At 36.3% G+C, this 24,614-nt stretch overlaps 1 protein-coding gene across 2 annotated transcripts in view; it reads left to right on the top strand.

The window, feature by feature from the left end:
• Nucleotides 1–24,614, top strand: part of MSH3 (mutS homolog 3) — a 241,458-nt gene that overhangs the window by 156,020 nt on the left and 60,824 nt on the right. For both annotated transcript variants that reach the window (XM_077139293.1, XM_077139294.1), the window contains exons 13-17: nucleotides 8,549–8,681; nucleotides 12,508–12,695; nucleotides 13,440–13,608; nucleotides 18,285–18,349; nucleotides 20,646–20,762. In XM_077139293.1, coding sequence (XP_076995408.1) covers nucleotides 8,549–8,681; nucleotides 12,508–12,695; nucleotides 13,440–13,608; nucleotides 18,285–18,349; nucleotides 20,646–20,762 — 672 coding nt within the window. The remainder of the gene's footprint in view (nucleotides 1–8,548; nucleotides 8,682–12,507; nucleotides 12,696–13,439; nucleotides 13,609–18,284; nucleotides 18,350–20,645; nucleotides 20,763–24,614) is intronic.

Raw genomic sequence — 24,614 nt, 5'->3', positions numbered from 1 at the left:
CTGCTTTTAATTCTTTGAGGTGTATTTCTAGAAGTGGAAATGTTGTTATATAGTGATTCTATGCTTAACCCTCTGAGGAATTGCCAAACTATTTTTCATAGTGGCTAAACCATTTTGCATTCCTATCAACAATGTATGAGGGTTTCTGTTTTTTACATCCTTGTCAACACTTATTTTATGGTTTGTTTGTTTGTTTTAATAATGGCTTGCCTAGTGGTAAGTGGTATCTCGTTGCAGTTTTGATTTACATTGCCCTGATGACAAATAATTTTAAGCATCTTTTCATGTGCTTATTAGCCATTTGTATATCTTCTTTGGAGAAATGTCTGTTCAAGCCCTTACCTATTTTTTAATCAAGTTGTTTATCTTTTGGTCATTGAATTGTAGAGTCAGTTGTGAAGTCATTGTCCTTGTGAAGTCATTGACCATACATGTCTGGGTATGTTTCTGGACTATCATTTACATTCCATTGGCCTATTTGTCTGTCTTTCTGCCAGTATCGCATTGTTTAGATTTCTGTGGTTTTGTAGTAAATTTTGAAATCTCTAAGTGAGACTTCCAACTTTGTTCTTCTTTTTCAAGATTAATTTAGCTATTTTGGGCCCCTTAGGATTCCATATGAATTTAAGTGTTGGCTTTTCTGTATCTGCAAAAAGTCTCCTGAAATTTTTATTGCAATTGCTTTGAATCTATAAATTGCTTTAGGTAATATTAATATACTAACAATATTAAGTCTTTCAATCTGTGGACATGGGATGTCTTGACATTTATTTATGTCCTCTCTAATTTTTTTCAGCAGTATTTTAGTTTTCAGTGTTGTGGTAGTTAGATTCAGTTGTCAACTTGGCCAGGTGAACGTACCTAGTTCTGTTGCTGTGGACATGAGCCAACGGTACATGAACCTCATCTGTTGCTGATTACATCTGCAGTCGGCTAGGAGGCGTGCCTGCTGCAATGAATGACGTTTGAGTTAATTGGCTGGTGCTTAAATGAGAGAGCGCAAGGTAGCACAGCCCAAGTAGTTCAGCATACCTCATCTCAGCATGCAGCTCAGCCCAGGCCTTTGGAGATGTAGAAAGAAATCATCCCAGGGAAATTTGTTGGAACCCAGAGGCCTGGAGAGAAGGCCACCAGAGACCATCCTGTGCCTTCCCACATAAGAAAGAACCTCAGTGGAAAGTTAGCTGCCTTTCCTCTGAAGAACTAACAAAATAAATCCCCTTTTATTAAAAGCCAATCCATCTCTGGTGTGTTACATTCTGGCAGCTAGCAAACTAGAACAAGTGTACAGGTCTTTCACATTCTTTTTAAAATTTATTCCTAGATGTTTTATACTTTTAGATACTGTTCTAGTTTGCTAGCTGCTGGAATGCAATATACCAGAAACAGAAGGCTTTTAAAAAAGGGAATTAATAAGTTACTAGTTTGCAGTTCTAAGGCTAAGAAAATGTCCCAATTAAAATAGGTCTATAGAAATGTCCATTCAAAGGCATCCAAGGAAAATACTGTGGTTCAAGAAGGCTGATGAAGTTCAGGGTTTCTCTCTCAGCTGGAAGGGCACATGGCAAACATGGTGTCATCTGCTAGCTTTCTCTCCTGGCTTCTGGTTTCATGAAACTCCCTTTGAGGCATTTTCCTTCTTCATCTCCAAAGGTCTCTGGCTTGTGGACTGTCTGTTTCATGGTGCTGCAGCATTCTCTGCTCTCTCCGAATCTCCTTCATTCTCCAAAATGTTTCCTCTTTTATAGGACTCCAGAAACTAATCAAGACCCACCCAAATGGGTGGAGACATGTTGTCACCTAATCCAGCTTAATATCCACTCTTGATCAAATCACATCTCCAGGGAGATGATCTGATTACAGTTTCAAACATACAGTATTGAATAGGGATTATTCTTCCTTTACAAAATGGGATTTTGATTAAAACATGGCTTTTCTAGGGGATGTACATCCTTTCAAACCAGCACGGAAGCTATTGTAAATGAAATTTTCTTAATTTCCATTTCATATTGTTGCTGATATATAGAAACCCAACTGATTTTTATGTGTTAATCAATCTTGTACCCTGCAGCTTTGCTGCATTTGTTAGGTCTGCTAGTTTTCTTATGAATTCTTTGGTATTTTCTATATATTGAATCAGGTCATCTGTGAATAGAAATAATTTTACTTCTTCCTTACCAGTTTGGATATCTTTCATTTCTTTTTCTTGCCTAATTGCTTTGGTTAGAACTGCCACTACAGTGATAGTGATGAAAGCAAACATCCTTATCTTGTTCCTGGTCTTAGGGGAATGCTTTCAGTCTTTCACCATTGAGTATAATGTTAGCTATTAGTTTTCATAACTGCCTTTTATCTTGTTGAAGAAGTTATCTTTTAGGTCTAATTTTTTTTTATAAAAGGGTTTTTAAATCTTTTTTGAACATAATTTTTGTTTTACCTCATTTTTTAGATTGTCTTCAGTGAGAGAGATAATTGAAAAGTACTGTTCATACCATTAGCAGAAGTAGAAGTCATATTCGTGCTTTTTGCAAAGGCTCAGGTTTATGGCCTAAAGTAAATAAGTGGAAGCTGTCAGAATTATTGTGTTTAATATTCTCAGTGGCATGAATTGTATTTTTTTGGCAAAATGTTACTTCATTATAACAAAAGAAATAAAATCCCTTAAAAGTTTGTGGGAAAAAAAAGTTTGTGGGAAAAAAATTAACAAGGTATCTGTGGTAGTTAGATTCAGTTGTCAACTTGGCCAGGTGAGCGTACCTAGTTCTGTTGCTGCGGACATGAGCGAATGGTACATGAACCTCATCTGTTGCTGATTTACACCTGCAGTCGGCTAGGAGGCAAGCCTGCTGCAATGAATGACGTTTGACTTAATTGGCTGGTGCTTAAATGAGAGACCGCAACGTAGCACAGCCCAAGCAGCTCAGCATTCCTCATCTCAGCACTCGCAGCTTAGCTCAGGCCTTTGGAGGTGCAGAAAGAAATCACTCCAGGAAAAGTTGTCAGAACCCAGAGGCCTGGAGAGAAGGCCAGCAGAGACCATCCTGTGCCTTCCCACATAAAGAACCTCAGTGGAAAGTTAGCTGCCTTTCCTCTGAAGAACTAACAAAATAAATCCCCTTTTATTAAAAGCCAGTCCGTCTCTGGTGTGTTGCATTCCAGCAGCTAGCAAACTAGAACAGTGTCTTTCTTTCAAAAAAGTTTGCTCAGAATCATATTTTGCAATGACATAGAATTAATTGTTAGCAGAGCCTTGCAAAGAGAATGAAGTATCTCAAACCATGTTGACCTCTTTTTCCCATCTCAACTCCCCAGTTTTTCCTCCATGCCACTCACACCCAACCACCATATGCCCAAAGAAAAATGCAAAAATATATGATGCTACACATGTGAACCCTTCTTTTGGAGTGGAGGAACAAACTGTTTCCAGAATTAACACAACCACCTGAGAGATCCTACAATATCCATTCATTCATTCATTTATTGATTTAAAAGCATTGTTCAGCAACCATGTTTTGCCAGACACTTCATAAATTCCTACAGAATAAAAAACATGAGCAAGATTTTTGATCTTATGGACCCTTCCCCTCGAAGGGGATAAAGTTTTAGCTATTACCTATTTATACTTTAGGTCACAGCTTAAGCTAGACAAAAACAGGAGAGGGGACAAGGAATAGTGCTTAAAGCAAAGAAAAGAGTACATACATAAACCCAGAGCTTGGATGCACCAAGCACGTTGAACAAAGGCAAGTATAGTTAAACTATTATAAGTCTGGGAGAGAGTGTATAAGATGAAGTTGTAGGGTTAGGTAGGAACCAAAGCCACCTTATGGTGACTGGAACATACCGAGCAAACTCCTGCTTCAGGACTTTTGCAGTTTTTGTTTGCTCTGCCTGACATACTTGTTCTCCAAAAATCCACATGACATTCTCCCTCACTTCATTGTTGTCTGTTCTCTAGGTCCACCTCATCAAGAGAGGCCTTCCTTGTACCAACCAATCTGAAGGAATATCCATCTTTATTAATCATCTCTCTTCCTCCACTAAATTGCAAGCCCCGTGAGAGGACCTGTATCTTCTTTGTCTACTGCTGCATCCCCAGAACCTAAAATTGTTCCCGGCACATTGTAGTTGTTCAGTAGTTATTTATCTGATAAGTAGAAGCATGAAAAGCTCTTAGAAAAGTACCTGGAAGATAATAAATGCTCAAAAAATGTCAGCCATTTTTATTATGAAGTATGAATAGGGGAGAGGAAACCATAGTAAGATAAAATAAAAATTTGAGGAAAAGGCTTATTGAATGCTTTATAGTTTGCAACAGTGAACCTATTCAGAAAAATGTTTCTTCAATGGTCTGTAAGGCTTGGAACACGGTGTTTGTGGATGTTATCATGGCACATCTCCTGCCCTCATCTAATCAGTCACAACTGTTAATTTACCTCCTTAATATCTCTTGAAACTATGTTTCTCTCCATTCCCATGTCCTCTAGCCAGGTTCAGGCCCTCAGCATCACTCCCCTGGATTACTGTACCGATACAGCCTTCTAATTGATCTTTACGCTGCTGATCATATGCTCTTCCAAGCCATTAGCCATTGGTTCCCATCGCACTCAGGATAGAGTCAAAGCTCCTGTGCAGCCTGCATTGCTCGCCCTGCTGATCTCTCTAGCTCCTACGGTCACACTTTCATGCCTTCGCTGTCCAGCTTCCTCTAGATGGACAGATCTCCACTCAATAATTCCTCCAGGTAATCCTTCTGACCCCTAAAACTGGGCTAAATGCTCCTTATGTGTGTCCCATTGCACCTGGGACATGACTTGGTTATAATCTCATTACATTGATGTCTCTAATTATATTTATTTATTTTTACAAATTATTCTGTCCTCCACTAGACTGTAAACTATTTGAAAACAAGGCCTCAGAGGATTTCCTATTAACAATTATAGCCTTAACATCTACTAATTTCTGCATTTGGTACTTTGTAAGCACTCAGATCATTGAATGAATGAATGACGATGATGTATGTAAAATGAAAAGCTAGGTAGATCCAAGTAATGTTATTTAGACACTGGAAAAGGGCCTATGGCTCATGTTTCTACTAAGCTATTTCAGTAGTTGATTTAACCAAATTGCATGATCAGTGTAGTGATGGCTGAATTTATTTACTCATTTTGTATCACCTATTTTAGAGGAAACCTTTTCATAACAAAACAAAACAAACAATAATAATAATTTCAACCCCCCCCCCCCAATGAACTTATGTTGGAATTATAGAGGCATATCAGTAGGTACAGATTCCGTCATGTCCTTACATTGGCAATAGCTGTAGGTCATACACTGTGTCTATGAGTGACAGCTACATACAGTGGATATTAACATCACCACCCAGCTCATCTCTAAATGTGAAGGATCAGTGACACCCACATTTAGTCCTTGGATGTTTGGGAGTAAAGGAGAATATTTGTCATCCCCAGCGCCTTAAGTCATATGTTTGTTGCCATATGGAATGAAATGACTCAGGTGCCTTCCTTTCATTCGTTTAGAATATACAATGTTACAAAATCAACTGTAGGTACTTGGGGCATTTTGGAATACTATCTTCATCATCTAATTGACAGTGCTACTTCCGTTTTTGTTGTCACAATCACCAAATCTTTCTCACTGATTGCACTGAAATAATGGTTCACTTTTCTGGTGGTCTGACATTGCTTTATTACATTTATTTGGAAGGACTCATTACTCCTGCTAATTCAAGAAGAGCACTTAGGTATTAGATTATTTTAAAAAGCTTAATTAGAAGTCATTCATTTGCCTTCTGATCTATGTATAGGAGATAAAAGTGGAATTATAGCTGCCCCAATGATGAGAATTTGTGATAAATACAATGCCACGCACACTTTCACTCTCTCTCTGCCCATTTTTGACATGTTACTCGATTATGCCATTCTGTGTCAAAGCAACCTATTAACCACAGTACTTCAAATCAGCATTACCAGTGAGATTTAGCACTTGAGATCCTAGAACTAGCTCTCTTTGTGTAATCCTTTCTTGTTCAATTTGCACAAAATGCCTCTTTGCATGTCTTTATCTTAAGGTTTTGTCTACACATAGTTATTTCCAAGCTTATATTTTAGATGTTATTTCTCCCTACCCCTTGCTGTTGTTTTGGTACCTACCAAACAAATTTTGTAAGAAAATAACAATCGCCACAATAACGATGGTAGCAGTTAACATTTATTGAGTGTTTCCTATGTACCAGACGTTTTGCTAAGTGCTTAACATGTATTATTTCACTGAATTCTTGTAAAACTCTGTGATTTAGGGGCCATTATTATTTTATTTTGCATTTTATAGATGCAGAAATTAGAGCAAAGCTAAATGGCTAGAAAATAGCAGAGCCTGGTTTAGTACTGAGACCACCTACCTTTTGAGCCCAAATTCTTAACCTCAGCTATTGTCTCCCTAACAAATGCAGGACAGGTTAAAACTGAAATTATTCATGAGTGAATGTTCTCCCTGGGCTGTTACTGGGTTGGAATGAAAGCCACTTCAAAGCCATTTCTTTTGTATTTTCCCAGATTCCAAACCAACTTAACACACAACTTTTCCAAAGTCTCTTTCTAGGAAATTTATGATAGACTTCATAAATATAGCTTAGGTTTTTAATTAACCTCTGTTGCTCTTATCTTCCTATATCGCAGAACACCTTTATAATTTTTGAGAATTGCTATCTTTGTAGGCTGTCTTATACATTCACAGATGGCGTTGTTTTATCTGTGCTCATACCATCTGCAACATCAACTAATCCAAATGGTGTCATCTTTCACTTATGCAGGAAGAAGTTATTAAAACCAAACTTTATATTTGTATAGCATTTTGGGTAAACGTTAGGGCAAAACATTGATTTATGTTATCACAACAATCCTAGGCAGTGGAAATTTTTTCACTTCAGCTTGATTTACTCTAGTCTTTGGAATCTCCTTATTAAATAGAATCCTTATGTGAATTTGTTTAAGGACTGAAAAAAGAATGGTATTTATTGAGGGCTCTTAAATACTAGACAGTGTGTTTGAGATTGCCACCTTCAATTCAACTCAGATTGATCACTTACTGTGACCCAGGAACCATGGGGATCAGAAATGATCCCTGTTTTCACTAAGCTTACAGTCTTGCAAGAAAGACAGATAGTGGAGAAGTAAATACAATTATAATTTGTATTATAGAAAGGGAATAAAGGGGATTTGGAATAGATTGGCAAAGGGGTTAAATCTGCTCTACTGAGTCTAGAAAGGGTCTTTCAGAGGAAGGGTGCCATAGGAGTTTGTTAAACAAAGTGAAGCAGGTAGATAGAGAAGAGGAAGAGAGTTTCCCAGGCAAGGCAAGCAGCAAGGAAGAAAGCTCTGATGTCAGAGGACTTGAAATAGCCAAACACTGGAAAAAGTTAGCCTGACTGGGACTTAGAGTGGAAGGAAGAGAGTAACAGGTGGTCTGTGGTAAGACTTGAGAGGTAAGAGGGGTCAGTTGCTTCTTAGGTCACTAAGGAGTCTGGATTTGAATCTAAGGCTAATTGTAAGTCATTGATAAACTTAAATAAGAATATAGCATGCACAGACTTGAGTTTTAGGAAGCTGGCTTAGGCTGCTGTATGGAGAATGGATTAGAAAACGGTACAGAAATGGATATGGGGAGGAAAATTAGGAAGATTTTTCAATAGTCTTTATGAGAAATTATTTTAATGAGACTAGGGTGACAGTAGTTGAGATGAAGAGAAGTGGATGTATTCAAGAGGCCACCCTGCTGAGAACGGAGGACCCAGTGTGTGTGTCTACAAAGCACTGTGTCTTGCTAAACCAAATGTTTACTCTGTGTAAGAGAATGTGAGCCAGAGAAAAGAAAAAGGGAAAACAATTTTAGTCAAACAATTAGTCAGTTTACCACCAGCACTAATTCTTATTGAAGCAGTTGGTTAACAAAATGAATTGTTTTTTTTTGTCTGAGGTCATCCATAAGTTCAGTCAGAGTAGGAAATTCAGTTACCCATTGTGGACCTGTTATTTTAGTTACTTCTTGTTCATTATGTAGAGCACAGTCTGTAGTGGATTTGGGAGTGGAAGGTTTTCTCCAATCCAGGACCAGCATCAGCATCCAGCTGGCAAAAGGGGAAAGAGAATTTGAAAGATCATAGGGGAGGGTTTTATGGGTCAGGGCTGAAGTGGCTTAGATCACTCCTACCCACGGTTCATTGGTTAGCACTCGGGTACTTGGCCACACCTAACTGCTGTGAGGCTAGGAAATGCTGTTATTTGGCCCTGGAGGAAAGGGAAACCTGGTGAGTAGCTAGTCTTAGCCTCACCTTGCTTAATGGCTTTCCTTGTATGGTACCTACCCGTGGATTCAAATGATAAGGGACAGGAAGAAGACTGAAACAAAGGGGGCGTCTGCTTTGTGCTTTTCTAAGTGGCTCTATCACAGTCCTGGACATTGGAGCGGGGAATGTTGACATTCCTAGTTCCTGACATGTCTGATAACTCCTATTACTCTGTTCTCACAGGGAAATAAATGCCCGGCTTGATGCTGTTTCTGAAGTTCTCCATTCAGAATCTAGTGTGTTTGGCCAGATAGAAAATCATCTACGTAAATTGCCTGACATAGAGAGAGGACTCTGTAGCATTTATCACAAGAAAGTAAGTGTGAAAGAAATCAAATCCATTAAAGCTGATATTATTCCTTAGCATGGGAATGTACTATATTAAAGGAAAACATCTCGGAACTTTATTGTTGTTGTTATTTTTTAAAGTCCTACAGATAGCATGAGAAAGAATAGCTGAATCCTCAGAAACTTCAATTGCATAAATTAAGGTTATTCCAGTGTTTGGATCCTAAAAGGTTAAGTTTGTCCAGCTCTCCTAACCCATAGCAATACATATAGAGGCCCTTCAACTATAATGTAGGATATTCTTATGTTTCATCTTCAAAATACAGACCATCAACAAAATAGGAAAGTTACTTAGATTTGTCTCAGAAAAGAGAGGTCTTATTTCTTTTGATCTCAGAACAATTCCTTATTTGACCCAACCAAAGGAAAAATCTGAGAAAACATGTGTTGTGATATTAATATGCAAGCAAATTTGGATGTTGAAAGTGAGTAAAAAGTATTATTTTGATTTTCATCCTATAAGGTTTGCAATCATAACAACAACAAAAGGGGTTTTCCACACTTAAATAATAATTTACTTTTATCTTCAAAATATGCCTAAAATTTTAAAAATATGTTAGTATATTTATAATGATTAATAAATAACATTTTATAGTGTTTTACCTTTTGTAGAAGTCATTATACCCTTTGTTCCCTTTAAAACATTTAAGATACTGTATTTATCACCTTACTGATGGAAAAATTATGCTTTAAAAGGGTTAATAACTTCTTAGTAATTGACGGAATTAGTATTTAAACCCAAATTAGTATTTAAATCCAGGTCTTTATTTTAGTCCCATAGCATTTTTATTGATGTGTCTTTTGGACACTACCATTTTTATGTGGCTGTTTTGACTGCCATTGCATTTTTTCTCCTGGTTGCCACATTGATAAATAAGCCAATTATATTTTTTACCCCAAATTGCATCCTTTTCAAATTCTTAATTTTATATGCCCCGACTTTTTATTTGTGTTTATGTTTTTTAGCTGTCCCCCCACCACCAAAGTTTAACTAGACCATTACTTAGTGCCTTTGAGAATACTTGCAATACCCAAAAGAATTTATGTAACTGTTCCATATGCCTCAGCTAAATTTAAAAACAAAGTACAACCCTGTATTGGGAATCTAATCTGCAGGGAAAGAATGCATGATCTGGTTATGGGGTCAGTGGAATCTATTGCACTGTTATCACTTGGTGTACTATGTGGTTATTTTGTTAGTGATAGCAGAAGCTGTGCTCATAGTTGAAAGTTTTATGGTTGACTTTTCTTGAGGTTGCAAAGTGGCTGTCAGACCATTTCGTATTTTGCATCTTTGGCCCAGTGCCTGTTGTTCATTAAGCAGCAGATCTCCAAGCACCTTGCCTTTATTGCTTGAGAGATTCACTGACAGATGTCTGAGGATTTTGTTTTTTCTCAAGAGAAAATAGGCTCACTGCTGAAAACTTACCAATTGCTTCTCAAACGAGCTGAGTCAAAATGTCCATGGCATTAAGATGGCAGCATCATTCCATGGTATTGTGATTTCTGATATGCCTTGCTGCCTCTCTTTAAACTTAATTTTATTTTATTTTATTTTTTTCGACTTTTTTTTTTTTTTTGACATGGGCAGGGTCCAGCAATCGAGCCCAGGTCTCCAGCATGGCAGGCGAGAATTCTGCCACTGAGCCACTGTTACACCGCCCTCTTTAAACTTCATTTTAATGTTTACATCTCATAGGTTTGTATACTCACTGAGGTTTCAAAACTTTAATAAAAGTCAGAATATAATTAATTAATTTAAAATTTACCAGTATACAAGAATGATTTCTACTTTGGAATTTGAAAGTATGCTTTGCTAAAAGAACCTAAGACTCATTTAGAAGCTCTTCTTTATTGTTGTTTTAATGTTTATGCAAGAATATACCTTAACGTTGGTTTTAAAAGTTGTGGGCCAATGAGTTTTTGCCTGCCATGCTGGAAACACGGGTTCGATTCCAGGTGCCTGCCCATGCAAGAAAGAAAGTAAAGGGTAGAAATGATTTAGTGATAAACCAACTTTAGGAAGGCTGAACACTTTACCTTTACTTTTCTTTTCTTTCTTCTTCTTTTTTTTTTTTTAGCTTGGGCAGGCACTGGGAATTGAACCTGGGTCTCTGGCATGGCAGGCGATAATTCTGCCACTGAGCCACCATTGCACCACCCAGGCTGAACACTTTAAATCAACTTTTGTAGATTAGTTAGCTGGTTCCTGGAACCTACCATCAAACACATGTCTGTTCTTTGGTACTAGCCTACTCTAAATAACTGGTGAGTGATGTCCTAGGTATAGAGTGTGCCAATTATGTGAAATTCATTAAATGGCAAGGAATGCTGTATTTGGATCTTGAGACAGTGGTAAGCCTAGGCCATATGGCTATATTGAAAGTGCCTTGGAATATGTACCAATTATGATAATAGAGGATCCCCAAGGGCTGACCTTGGCATTTTAAAATAATCATTTCTTTGGAAGTAAAGCTTCAAATTCAAATCTTAGAAAATAGTGTTAGTCACAGAAACTCATACTAACTTTGTTCAAGAACTGTTTTTGTAAGAAAGTAATAGATAACTGTTAAATTGTGTGAATGCATTTAAAGGATAATAGCACTTTGTAAATACTGAGAGGAGAATGTGTCCAGAATTTTATAGGTTTACATTGCTTAGCCAAGCTAGTATAAGCCCAAAGCCACATTTTCAGTATCACACTTAGGTTTGGGTTCTCCCATTTCTTTGATGCCCTGATTGTCCATTTGTGAGTCTCTTCCAAAGCTCTTCCACAGCAAAGTGCTGCCACAATTTTTAATTTATATACATGCAGATATATTAGTGCATATTATTTAAAGAATCACAAATGATATTTTACTATGTAAATAAATTTAATTATTTAATAATAGGGTAGATGTTATAAACGTACTAGACATATTTAATATATGTTAAAATTATGGAGACTCACATAAATATTTACAGATGTCTTTTTTTTTTTACCTCTTTGCTTGTATTATGCTGTTTAGATCTTTCCTAATAAGATCCCAATTGCTGTATATTTGGTTCTTATTCATCTTTTTATTACTATTGCAAAAATCTTTACTATAAATATTCAGATACATGCACACACATTTTTTTCTACTTGTTAAATCATAGATTTAGATAAATTCTTTAAAGTAGAACTGCTAAGTGAAAGGGTATATGCATTTTTTAATATGAAGTATGCCAAATTGCTCTTCAAAAAGGTTACACCTCTATTCATAATATATAAAAGTGCTTTTTTCTCTGCACACTAAGTGACATGGTTATTAGCAAACTTTTAAATCTTTGACATTCTGATAAGTGAAAAATGCTAGTTTTTAGTTTTAATTAGGTTAATTATGTTTGAGGTTAATTATGTACTTGTTGGACATTCTCTTTCTATGAATGGCATATTCATTTTGTTTAGCTATTATTCTTAGAATTATTCATCTTTCTTGTCAATTTGTAAGAGCTCATTATATTTTTGACTTTAGTGACTATTCTTTTATCTACATGGTCCATGTATTTTAAAATGAAAAAATACTGAACAAGATATTATTGGCTTCACTATCCCTGGCTTAATTATTTTCTTTATAACTTTAAAACCTTGATTTTATAAAGTATTTAAATAGCAACAGTTAAAAGATATCAAAGTTACTTTATTTCAGAACTAATTTATAGAATATATTAAAATTTTCTTTTGTTTTGAACCTAACATTTTAAAGTTCACTCATTAAACATCATTATGTATCTTATGCTATTTAGATACAAAAAATATTTTTTACTTTCAGTCTTCTACTCAAGAGTTCTTCTTGATTGTCAAAACCCTGTATCATCTGAAGGCAGAATTTCAAGCATTAATACCTGCTGTTAATTCCCATGTTCAGTCAGATTGGCTCCAAACACTTATTTTAGAAATTCCTGAACTCCTGAACCCAGTGGAGCATTACTTAAAGATACTTAATGAACAAGCTGCCAAGTAAGTAGCAGACCCTCTGTTCTTCCTTTCCAGCAGTGCAACTAATCTTATGCATCTTCCATTTGATGTATAGACTCTTAATCTCACCAGAAGTAATGGTATAAGTTTCATTTTTACCCATGAAATTAGAAATGTGACTGGATAGTAAAGGTCTGAGTATTCTATATTATAACTGAAAGTAATATATTGATGTCTAAAATTTAGGCAGTTCATCTTCTAGGAGAGATGCAGTATCTTCACAAACATCACATGATGAAAACATAAAACCTAAGAAAACTCAAGTAATAGCATGTATTAATGCAAACATGGATGTCAGATGGCCTCTTGCACTTATTTGCTAGATATTCGGGGATGGTCTGCCTTATATTTAGAATCTGTAAAATTATCCTTTAAGAGGCAGTCATTTCACAATTCATGCCACAAAGAACTCTGTGTAAAAGAAAAATGATTTGACAGTATTTACATATGTGTTTACTTTCTGAACAGGCAAGCACTAATACTTAATTTTATGCTTTATTTTCACCATGGGAATCATGAACTTGTAAAATGAAAATGACATTAGGGTCATCTTGTCTATCCTCAGAGAAATGAAAATACTTGGAAGTATTTTGTGGCAGAGCTGGAACTGATACCCCATTTTTCTGACCCCTAGCATTTTGCTCTTTCATCGTGTTATGAAAATAATAAATAATTGGTCAAATTAATATGCTTTATTGTATGTTTTTGCATTTTTGAATTTTTTAGAACTGGGGATAAAACTGAATTATTCAAAGACCTTTCTGACTTTCCTTTAATCAAAAAGAGGAAGGATGAAATTCAGGAAGTTGAAGATAAGATCCAAGTACATTTGCAGGAAATACGAAGAATATTAAAAAATCCGTCTGCACAGTATGTGACAGTATCAGGACAGGAGGTAATGTCAACCAAACTTCTGGCTTCTAGTTTGCTTCAAGTTGGAAAGCTATTGTAAATGTTAACAAAAATCTGGAGGAATTATTTTAATAATGGTGTGTTTTATTTGTTTACTTAGTTCCTTCATAAAATTATGCATTAACATGCATTTTAGTTTTATCAGTTGAAGTTGTATTATAGAAAACTTTGACTATTATGAATATTAAAGTAGAGAATTCATTTACCAAAAATACAGGAGAGAGAAGTTATTAGCTTTGATCTTTGGCCTTGCAGATGATGAAATAATGCAAAGTGAACTAGTTTACTTTGATTGTGTCTCACAGTAATAAAATGGCAGTGCTTCCTTTTGAAGTCAGGTGTAGAGGTGTTAAAAAAAAGCTGTAGTGAAAACCTACATTAGTTAGTACATGGTTCTGCCTAAAAATAGTTTTTTAGGGTGGGTACTTTTTGTTTAAACTTTAATATTAATGTCTGAATGATAACCAGAAAAAGCAGTATACTTTTTAAATGTTGTTAATACCTTTCAGTCCTATTTTGAGCTTTAAGGCATGCCACTTCTACATCTTAGGTTTAATAAAAGATGAAGATTCCAGTTGGGAGAGTTTGAGGAATTCTACTTTATTAAAATAGTAAATTAGGAAGTTTGTAAATAATTTCTATAGGATGAACTTTTTATTCAGGTTTTTAAAAAATGGATATTTTTCTAGTGGGATTAAAGTTTGATTTCATTCCATAATTTTTATATCCACATTGCTTTCTGTATTTGTCCAAAAGATTGTTTATTCTTTGGTTATTTGAAACAAGAAACTCTACTATAAATTATAATCTTTGTTAAAAAATGTTTTTATGCCATTTAATAAATTTGCCCATTGATTAAGTTAGCCTGTCTTCAGGGCTACAACTATTAAGATGTTATACTTAGGCAGACATTTTACCATTTGTCCCACATAGTGCCCTATATAAAATAAAGATTTTTTGACATTTATGTTTATTTTCTGAACAGGCAAGTGCCCAACTATTTAATTGTATCTCTTGGTTTCACCATGTGATCATACGCTTACAAAGTGAAAGGGTAGCATCACAGTTCTGGGTATTTGTTGGCCATCAGATGATCAAAGTGTTTAAGAACATTAATAGAAAATATGGAGTAGAAAAATGACTACCTGGTGTTGCAGTACGAGAAGCTGAGTGTAGGTGTCAGTTCTAACACTGACATGCTACGTGGGTCCCTGTGTCATGAGACTGTTATGGAGATCAGTTGAGTTAACACACATGAAAGTGCTGTCTAATCGTAGAGTACTATGCACTTTATTTTAATAATAATAGTTACCATTTACCAAGCACTTATGTAAGTCTAGAACTGTGCCATTGTATTATATTATCTCATTTAATCCTCAATTGTGTGACAACACAAAAAGGTGATATTGCAGGAAAGAAAACCAAGGCATGGAGTAGTTAGATAAATGAGAAGCCTGATTCTAGCCCATGGCGGCCCATCCAAAACTACCACTTCACTCTTTCACTCCACTCATAATTATTAACACAAGAGATTATCGACACTATGGATTTTATTTGATAAAATCAAGAAATTTTAGATTCCATATTATTCAAACTAAAATAAGGCTTAAGTCTTTAGAAGACAGTACTGGATTCAATTGGCAATTTCAAGTAAAAATGGCAGAAAATGATGTGGAATTCATTAAAGATACTAGGCTGGTTCATTATTAGTAAAATATTGAAGTTTAAGAAAGAGAACAGCATGGAAATTAAGTAGTTGGATTATAAATGATTAGGGAGGAAGAGAAATCATCTTATTTTTAAAGTCTTTACTAGGTTAAAGTAATGAATTTGATGCAAGGAATTTCTTAGTTATTAACCGTAGAATGGAATGTTGTTGCATTTTAACAACCACTCTAAAATGTTAATATTGTGTTAATACAGATTTATTTTTATAAAACTTTTCGAGAACAGGTAATTCTAGTCATTCAAACACCAAGTGACGGAAAAGAGAGAAAAATGAAAGTTGGGAAAGTCCACAGGGATCTCCCGCTTGTTGAATTCCTGGAGTCACTTCTGTGGCTAGGGGCTGGTTCTGTGTGTCCTCTTCTTTACTTTAAATGTCCTTAGGCTTTCTACCTGTATTCCTCCCCAGAGCTGCCATCAACCAGATGCTTTTTACTCTTCTATACTGGCTATGGAATAGGAAATTTTTTATTTTTTATTTCTGGGAAGTAATCCTAGTGCATGAAGCTTTTGTAGAATCTCAGATAGAGCCCTAGGTGTTCTTCAGAGTTAACAGGAATGGTGTTGGTTGAGTTTGGCAAACCATGGTAGTTAGCTGAAACTTTCATAAGAGTAGCCCCCAGAATAGCCTCTTGACTCTTCTTAGCCACTGATACGTTATTTTGTTACATTTCATTTCCCCCTTTTGGTCAGGAAGTTGTTGTTGATCCCTTGATGCCAGGCCCAGACTCATCCCTTGGAGTCATGTCCAACGCTGCCAGGGAGACCTTCACCTCTGGATGTTGTGTCCCATGTGGGGCGGGGAGGGTAATGATTTTCCTTGCTGAATTGGTTTTAGAGAGTAAGAGACCACATCTGCATGACAAAAAAGGTCTTCTGGAAGTAACTCTTAGGCATAATTATAGTTTAGGCTTAGCCCTCTGCTACAGAAATAAACTTCATAAGAGTAAGCCTCAAGATCAAAGACTTAACCTTGATCCAAATTTTTCTCCAGTCTGTCAAGGAACTTTGCCGATGCTTTTTAATGATCTGCCCAACATACTCTGGGATGTATCTGGGTATTACCTTCAGCTATACAGAATTACAAGCCCTCATTCCCCTCTGGCTCCATGTGTTTGAGTTGTTTAAATGAGCTATTCAGATAGGTTAGGTTAGAATATGTGCTACAGGAGACTTTGGTTTTGGACAAAACAAACCTGTCTTCCTTTGTTCACATACAGTAGGTGAAGTTCTAAAATACAAACAATGTCATCCTTTACCCTGTATTCTGATTTACAAAGGTGACTTCATTCTTAGCCATTTGGCTGAGTGTAGCATATTTGAAATTGTTTTAATTCCTCTCTATACACAAGAACATCACTGGGTCCAAATTTTTGCTGAGGGTGAACATGCTTAAAATTAACCATTATTTCCTATTATAATTAATGTAAGAGCTACCATGTTTTTATAGTGGAAAAATAAGCTTAGGAACCAGGCTGCTATTATTAATAATATGCATGTTATGAATATCTGAATTGTCACCTCCAAATTGGTGTTAACCACAGAGCTTCTGGGCTCCATTCTGTACAAAATAAGCTTTTAAAATTTATTTAAATCATTAAATTTTGTTGTGCTAATACAGTAGTGAAAGCACACTAAGAAGAGGTGATATACAACTGATATTCAGAATGAAACTGAGAACTAGGCTTGCTTCTTGGCTCCCTTTGGAAAAGCTTGCTTGCTGAGCAAAATTGGATCTATAAATAATAGGGTCTGTGAAAGAGAAACACTTAAAGAAACATTCATATAGGAAAAAACATCTCCTATAGTTTGAGAAGTCAGTGCTTTCTTTTTGAGGATACTCTTAGAGGATTTTGGCTCCTTGAATAAAATCTATTATGATTAATCCTCTTTGTAACAGAATAAGGGAAGGACCATATCTCAAGCTGGTGTAACATCTAATAATAGAATATTTTAAAATTTTATGTATTTAGAAATTCAGTCTTATCTGAGTAATAGAATTTTTAAGATAAATGAGTACTAATAAATGAAAGAAGTCATTAATGAAAAATCATTGTTCATAATGTGCACATAATGTATACATCAAAGCCCCAAGTGATGTCCTTTATTGCAAACTTTTTGTTCAGTATAAATTCTACTTTATTCTAAGTATTGGAATCCTACTTAAAAATGTTTGACTGTAAAGACTTCTATAAACTCTTCCAAAACAATACTAGATTTTGTTTTCCTGCAAAAAGCATCTTTGTTTATACTTGATTCTCACTTGTTAGAGGGCTGCAGGATGGTTGTTAAAAGATGCCTCATGGCTGGAAGGACAGGCTCAGGCAGAAGCCTGGAAACCAATGGAATGCAAGGGGCACTCAAAACCTTTGGGCTCCAGAGACTCCTAGTCATGCTTGAGGGTGAGCCTTTGGAAGAGCTCCTTGCCCAGCCCTACATGCAGGCCATGTAGCCTACACAGGTTGGTTAGGTGGCTACCCATCTTCTTTTATTTGGGTGCATGGTCCGGGAATTGAACCTAGGTCTCCCACATGAAAGGCGAGCATTCTACCACTGACTCACCTGTACCCATCTTCTTGATGAGTTTTACCTCCTCATCTGGGGAACAGCCTCCAGAAAGGTAGAGATGAAGGCCTGTGTTGGTAGAAACCAGGGCATGCAGAGCCAAAAGGGCCTGGACCCGGTTCTTCTCCAGGGCCATCATGGCTTCCATGGCATCCAGGGTTTTACCCCACTTGTCTGGGGGCAGCTTCTGCACGCCCTGGAAAGGGGCTGACTGCCGTGCTGGTTTTACATCTTCAAGAGACACTCATTTTTAATATTTAGAATTTGTGATTTTTACTAAACTGCTATAGCATGAATTTGAAGACACTTTAAAAGTATAATGGTAATCATCATTGAAATATTTAACTTGTTTGTTTGCATTTTTTTTAGTTTATGATCGAAATAAAGAACTCTGCCCTATCGTGTATACCAACTGATTGGGTTAAGGTTGGAAGGTAGGTTAAAATGCATATTTTTCTTATTAATGTAAATTGTAGTGCCATCTCTATACCTGTGTGCCACTGGACTGATGATAAGCAAATCCTTGCAGTTAAAAAAGCAATTCTCTCTTTTTTATTTCCTTATGAGACTTTTACCGGAAGAAATAATTATTTTTAACTATTTTTCATCATTTATTTTAAAACACCGTTTAAAAGGGTATCTCATTTGTATACATTTGTTTTCTTGTTTTGTAAATTGATGCTCTGTTCTTAAAACTCAGTGTACACTGTAAGCACATGAATAAAAAGGTTGAAGAACCATTAATTATAAGATTAATTTGGTTGCTTGAACTTCTTGATGAATGCTGTGCCTGACATTTCTTTTAAGAAGCTGAAATTTCATTTTCTGCCTCACTGAGTTCCACATTTCTTTATTCTTAATGCTTTCCATGGCTCACAGTTATAATAGGGCTTTACATCTTGTTACTTGTAAGTTATACAGTGAATTGATGAAAATAAATTAATTGAGAACAGAATTAGAGAGTCACGTGGAGTCTCTGCCTTTTCTCTATGATTAGACATTAATCCCCAGAAGGGAACTCATTTAAAGAGGCGGTACTAGAGGAGTATATAATCCTCTGAGTGGTATCCTTTGTAGAATATTAATTGCTACTATTATTAATAAGTTTGCATGAACTTGAGGTGAAAATGTTGGCATTTGTCTAAGGTAGTAGATGAGGGAGTGGTAGCTGATGACAGTGTTAAGGGACTCTATATTAAGGATGAAGGAAAATTTTGACATGATGTGTGAATGATTATTAATTTATTATTTTAATTTTAAAAGATAACTATTTATTATTCCTTGCTGCTACCAAAGGATACTGAAGGTACAAGCATGAGTTTCTTTAGCCATAGTACCATCTTTTTTTTCTGTGCTATCTGAAGCTGCACTTTAGACTTGAATATTGTAGATTTTAGGGGATACTATTTTCTCCCTTTGCAGGCATTGTTTCCTTTACTGACTTTCATCCTCTACTACTGCTAATGAACAGAAATATGCTTTGTGAAGAGAAATTACTAAACATCATATTAGCCTACCTAGAACAATAACTGATATGTCTCACTAAATGAGTTTTACGGGAGAAGAAAGCTATGATAAATATGTTTGCATAGAAATCTCAGTGACATAACTTTAAAAGCAACAAGCAAGGCATAAATCAGTGCGAGTATTTTTTGAGCATTCAGTAATATAAGTGGAAGGAACAGCTAAGGTGGTTTGAGAAGGTTCATTGTAATTCTTTATCATTGTTTGATCCCTGGGGTCTTGACGAGGATATCATCAGTTAGATGATGGGACTGGTAATTGTGACAATGGACAACAGGAGTGGGGGGAGCAAACAAGGCCAGGGTACACTGTCATCACCTGCCTGTCAGCAGTGACCTTTTCTTCTTGAAGACCTCGTCATCCTAATAGCACCAGCAGTGTCCACCACCAGCACTGCTGCCACCACGAAAGGACCCCTAGCATTTATTGAGTGCTTATACCATGGCTCGCCTGCTAAGCTCTGACTTGGGCCTCGCAGGCACTTACAAGGTCGAACTATAATTATTCCCATTATATAGGTGAGGAAAATGGTCCTTAGACAAAGTCAGGGGCTTTCCCAGTCACATAACTAGCAAGTGCGTGGTGAATCGGCTGTGGTGACCGGGATCTTGGCGATTCAGCTCAAGGCCGGAAGGGGAGCATTTGGCCTTTCTTCATGGGCAGTGCCCCCTGAAGCCAGGGTTTATCCTGAGCTCCTCTTTGATTCCTCCCGAATTAATGCTTTTCTTTTTAATACTTTACATTGAAATAGTTCAGTCATACAGAAAAGTATGAAATCTGAAGAATAACGTGGCCTTCATCAATGTATCCATCTCTCAGCTTTATCAGACCTCATTTTGTCATATATGCTTTTAATCTTTTGGGGAAAAATAACCAAACAAGCATTTTCATTTACTGCAATTAAAAGAAAAAAGTTTTTTGCTTTTGGAATAAGTATATGACTCTGCTGTATGGATATAACTTGAAATGCATTTTAAAAGCTCCCTAAAGAAAGTCGTTTGAACTCCAAATACTTCATTTACAACAAAGATCTTTGGAAACTATTATTAATAGAGTTCAGGCCTATAATTAAAGAATATGCTCCGTTTATAGTTATTTATTTTCAAGGTTCAAGAGAGAATAAGAAATAACTAATTTCTGGATTGATGGCATTACAGATTACTTGGTAACCTTGATTTCCTATTTATGTTTTTCCCTGTTTTCTAGCACAAAAGCTGTGAGCCGCTTTCACTCTCCTTTTATCATAGAGAATTACAGACTTCTGAATCAGCTCCGGGAGCAGCTAGTCCTTGACTGCAGTGCCGAATGGCTGGATTTTCTAGAGTGAGTTTACAATGAAAAATATAATCTGACTTTTTGTTATAAGAAATAGACCGAAAAATCTTTCCATCAAAAAGAAAAGCGAGATTACTGCTTGTGACCTGCCATAAAATAGTTGAGTACATGTGCTCTCTCATTCTATTTTTAAACCATTGAAATAAAGCTCATCTTAGATTTCCATGAAGGACTAAATACACTTTATTGTTACTGAACTAACACTTTGTTGCCAAGGATATTCAGTAGAGTGGCATTTTTTAAATGCCACCTTGAAATTTTATTTTTCTCTTTTTTTAAAAAAAAAAGGCTTGACATCTCTTTCAGAGGTGTACAGGTATGTGTTTGTTGTTTTACTTTGTTTTTATTAACTCCATTTAAGTCTTTTTCTTTTTTTACATTTTATATATTTTCCCCCTAACTTTTTTTTAATTTCTAAATAGGCATATATTAACCTATTAACATTTATTGAGCATTAATACTGTTCAATAATAGCGTATAAAGAAAAATACATATAATGATATTTAGGATTATAATCTAACATAAAATACTACAATAACAGACATAAACAAGGGCAGGTATAAGAAATCATATAACAATAAGGCTGCAAATAAAATGAATATTAAGATATGTATAAATTTTAATATGGTAGTCTAATCCATGAAATAGTAGTAGGATGGTGGACATGAAAAAATGTCAGTAGGCTTTTTTTTTTTTAATTTAAAAAATATTTTTACTGAGAAGTATACAGTCCATACATGGTATACAATCAGTGGCTCACAATATCATCGTATAGTTGTGTATTCATCACTATGATCATTTTTAGAACATTTGCATCACTCCAGAAAAGAAATAAAAAGAAAAAACTCATGCATCCCATACCCCTTACTCCTCCCTCTTATTGACCAGCAATATTTCGATCTACTCAGCTTTTTACCCTTTATCTCCCCAACACACACTATTTACTCATTTTTTTATCCTTATGTTTTTACTCATCTGTCCATACCCCGGATAAAAGGAACATCAGCCACAAGGTTTTACGTAATCACATAGTTACGTTGTAAAAGTGATATAGTTATAATCATCTTCAAGAATCAAGGCTGCTGAGACACAGCTCAGCTGTTTCAGGTACTTCCCTCCAGCCACTACAATATTTCCAAAACTAAAAAAGGATATCTATATAATGCATAAGACTAACCTCCAGGATAACTTTAGACTCTGTTTGAAATTTCACAGCTACTGAAACTATTTTGTCTTATTTCTGTCTTCCCCCTTTTGGTCAAGAAGGCTTTATTAGTCCCCTGATGCCAGGTCCCAGTGAATTTCAGGAGTTCTGCCCCATGTTGCCAGGGAGATTTACACTCCTGGGAGTCATGTCCCACATGGGGTGGAGGGCAGTGAGTTCATCCACCGAGTTGGCTTAAAGAGAGAGGCCACATCTGAGCAACAAGAGGTTCTCTGGGGGTGACTCTTAGGCATAATTATAGGTAGGCTTAGATTCTCCTTTGCAGGAATAGGTTTCATATGGGCAAATCCCAAGATTGAGGGCTCAACTTATTGATTTGGTTGTCCTCACTGCTTGTAAGAATATCAGGAATTCCCCTGATGGGGAAGTTATTTCCTCCTTTCTCCCCAGTCTCCCAAGAGGACTTTGCAAGTACTTTTTTATTCACTGGCCATATTCCTCTGGGATGTATCGGGACATCACATTGACCTGGATAAACCAGCAAGATCTCGTGCCTTATTCAAGATTTCATGTGCTTATGTTGTTCAACTAAACTGACCATACAAGTTAAATTAGGTAATGTGCTACTCAAAATAAAATTTTGCACCAAATAAATATCTCTCCCTTTGGTCTCACACAGAAGTTGAAGTTTCAGAATATGGACCATATCATCCTTTGCCCTGTGTTCTACCCTGTATTCTGATTTACCTTAATCCTATCCAGATCAACTTCATTCATATCTCTAGTTGAAGTTGATCATTTTTTGAACTTTTTAAACAGTTCCTGTATGGGCTAATGCTGACTTTCACAGCTTTAGAGCTCTAACTCTGAGTCTCAGGTGTCACATAAATATCCGAAGTTTCTGGGAACAGCCAAGTTATATACAAGCAGCACAGTATCTCAGAATTTAGCAACAACAGTTACAACTCGTGAATATATGTGACTACTGTAAGAGTTTACAATCTAAGAATCTTTACAAAAGGCCCCAACTTGATAACCCATGCAATCCACTTCAATTCACCAAGTTTGTATATTATAATTAGGCCATATGACTGAAGCATGACAATTTTTGTCTCTTTGTTTCTACCATTTCATTCAACATACCGTCCTTAAGATTCATTCACTTAGTTGCATGTCTCACAACTTCATTCCTTCCTGGAGCTGCTCAGTAGTCCATTGTATACATGCATCATAGTTCCCCCTTCCATTCCTCAGTTGTTGTACCCTTAGGCTACCTCCATCCATTGTGGATCAAGAACACTTCTGCCAGAAACACGAGTGTGCAAATGTCCTTTCATGTCCCTACATCCAGTTCCTCCAGGAATATACTGAGCAAGGGGTTTCAGGATCATATGGCAAATCTACCCCTAGCCTCCTGTAGGACCGCCACACTGCCTTCCAAAGGGCTGCACCTCTCAGTTTCCCTACTGACAGTGAATAGGTACATCTCTTTCTCCACATTTATTCTAGCAGTTGTTTCTCTGCTCATTTTTAAACAGTTTATTCATACATCATACAATCCAACCTAGATAAACAGACTTGCCTTCACTTAACCATAACCTATGTGAGGATATTACCTTTTCTTCCACAAAGAATCCATACTCCCCCCTCATAACCCCCACTTGTTGACATTTAGTTTTGGCATAATGCCTTTGTTACGTTCACTGGAAGCATATTACAACGTTACTGTTGACTATAGACCCTAGCCTGCATTGATTGTACTTTTGTCTGTATACCATCCATTTTCAACACCTTGAAATATTGACATTCAATTGTCCTCCTTTATGCAGAAATGTTTTTGTTTTTTGGCTTGGGCAGGCATTGGGAATTGAACCTGGGTTTCCAGCATGGCAGGCGAGAATTCTGCCACTGAGCCACCATCACACCACCCCAAAAATGTTTTTATGCTTGTACATTTAATCACCGTTATTGTCCACTCTAGGCATTCTTAAGTTATACTGTCAGTCTTTATCCTCTATCCTTCTGGTTTCATATATGTTCCCAGCTCTACTCCCTTAACCATTCTCGTATTCAGCTTCATTCAGTGTACTTATTGTGCCATAGTCAGGTAGTATTGTGCTATCCATTTCTGAGTTTTTACAGTCAGTCAGTCCTGTTGCTCAGTCTGTAATTCTTCACCAACAAAGTCCCAATCTCTACCCTATTTCTATCCCCTGATAACCTGTGTTCTTAACTTTACCTCTCAAAGTTCCCTCATTAATGATAGTTTATATTAGTGAGACCATACAATATTTGTCCTTTTGTTTCTGGGGCTAGTTTCACTCAGCATAATGTCCTCAAGGTTCATCTGTGTTGTTACATGCTTCATTACTTTATTCTGTCCTACAGCTGCGTAATATTCCACTGTATGTATATACCACAGTTTGTTTAGACACTTATCTTTTGATGAACATTGGGGCTGTTTCCATAATAATGCCTGTATAAACATCAATATGCAAATGTCCATTTGTGTCCTTGCCTTCAGTTCCTCTGAATATATACCTAGTAATCAGATTTGTGGATCATATGGTAGTTTTATCTTCTTTAGCTTCCTGAGGAACCAACAGCCTGCCTTCCAGGGAAGTTGTACCATTTACATGCCCACCAACAGTAGATAAGCGTCCCTCTTTCTCTAC

This window comes from Tamandua tetradactyla, chromosome 21 (genome assembly GCF_023851605.1).
Source record: "Tamandua tetradactyla isolate mTamTet1 chromosome 21, mTamTet1.pri, whole genome shotgun sequence".
Lineage (NCBI taxonomy): Eukaryota > Metazoa > Chordata > Mammalia > Pilosa > Myrmecophagidae > Tamandua > Tamandua tetradactyla.
The sequence above is the reverse complement of the archived record's forward strand: the minus strand, read 5'-3'. Positions and strand labels throughout refer to the sequence as shown.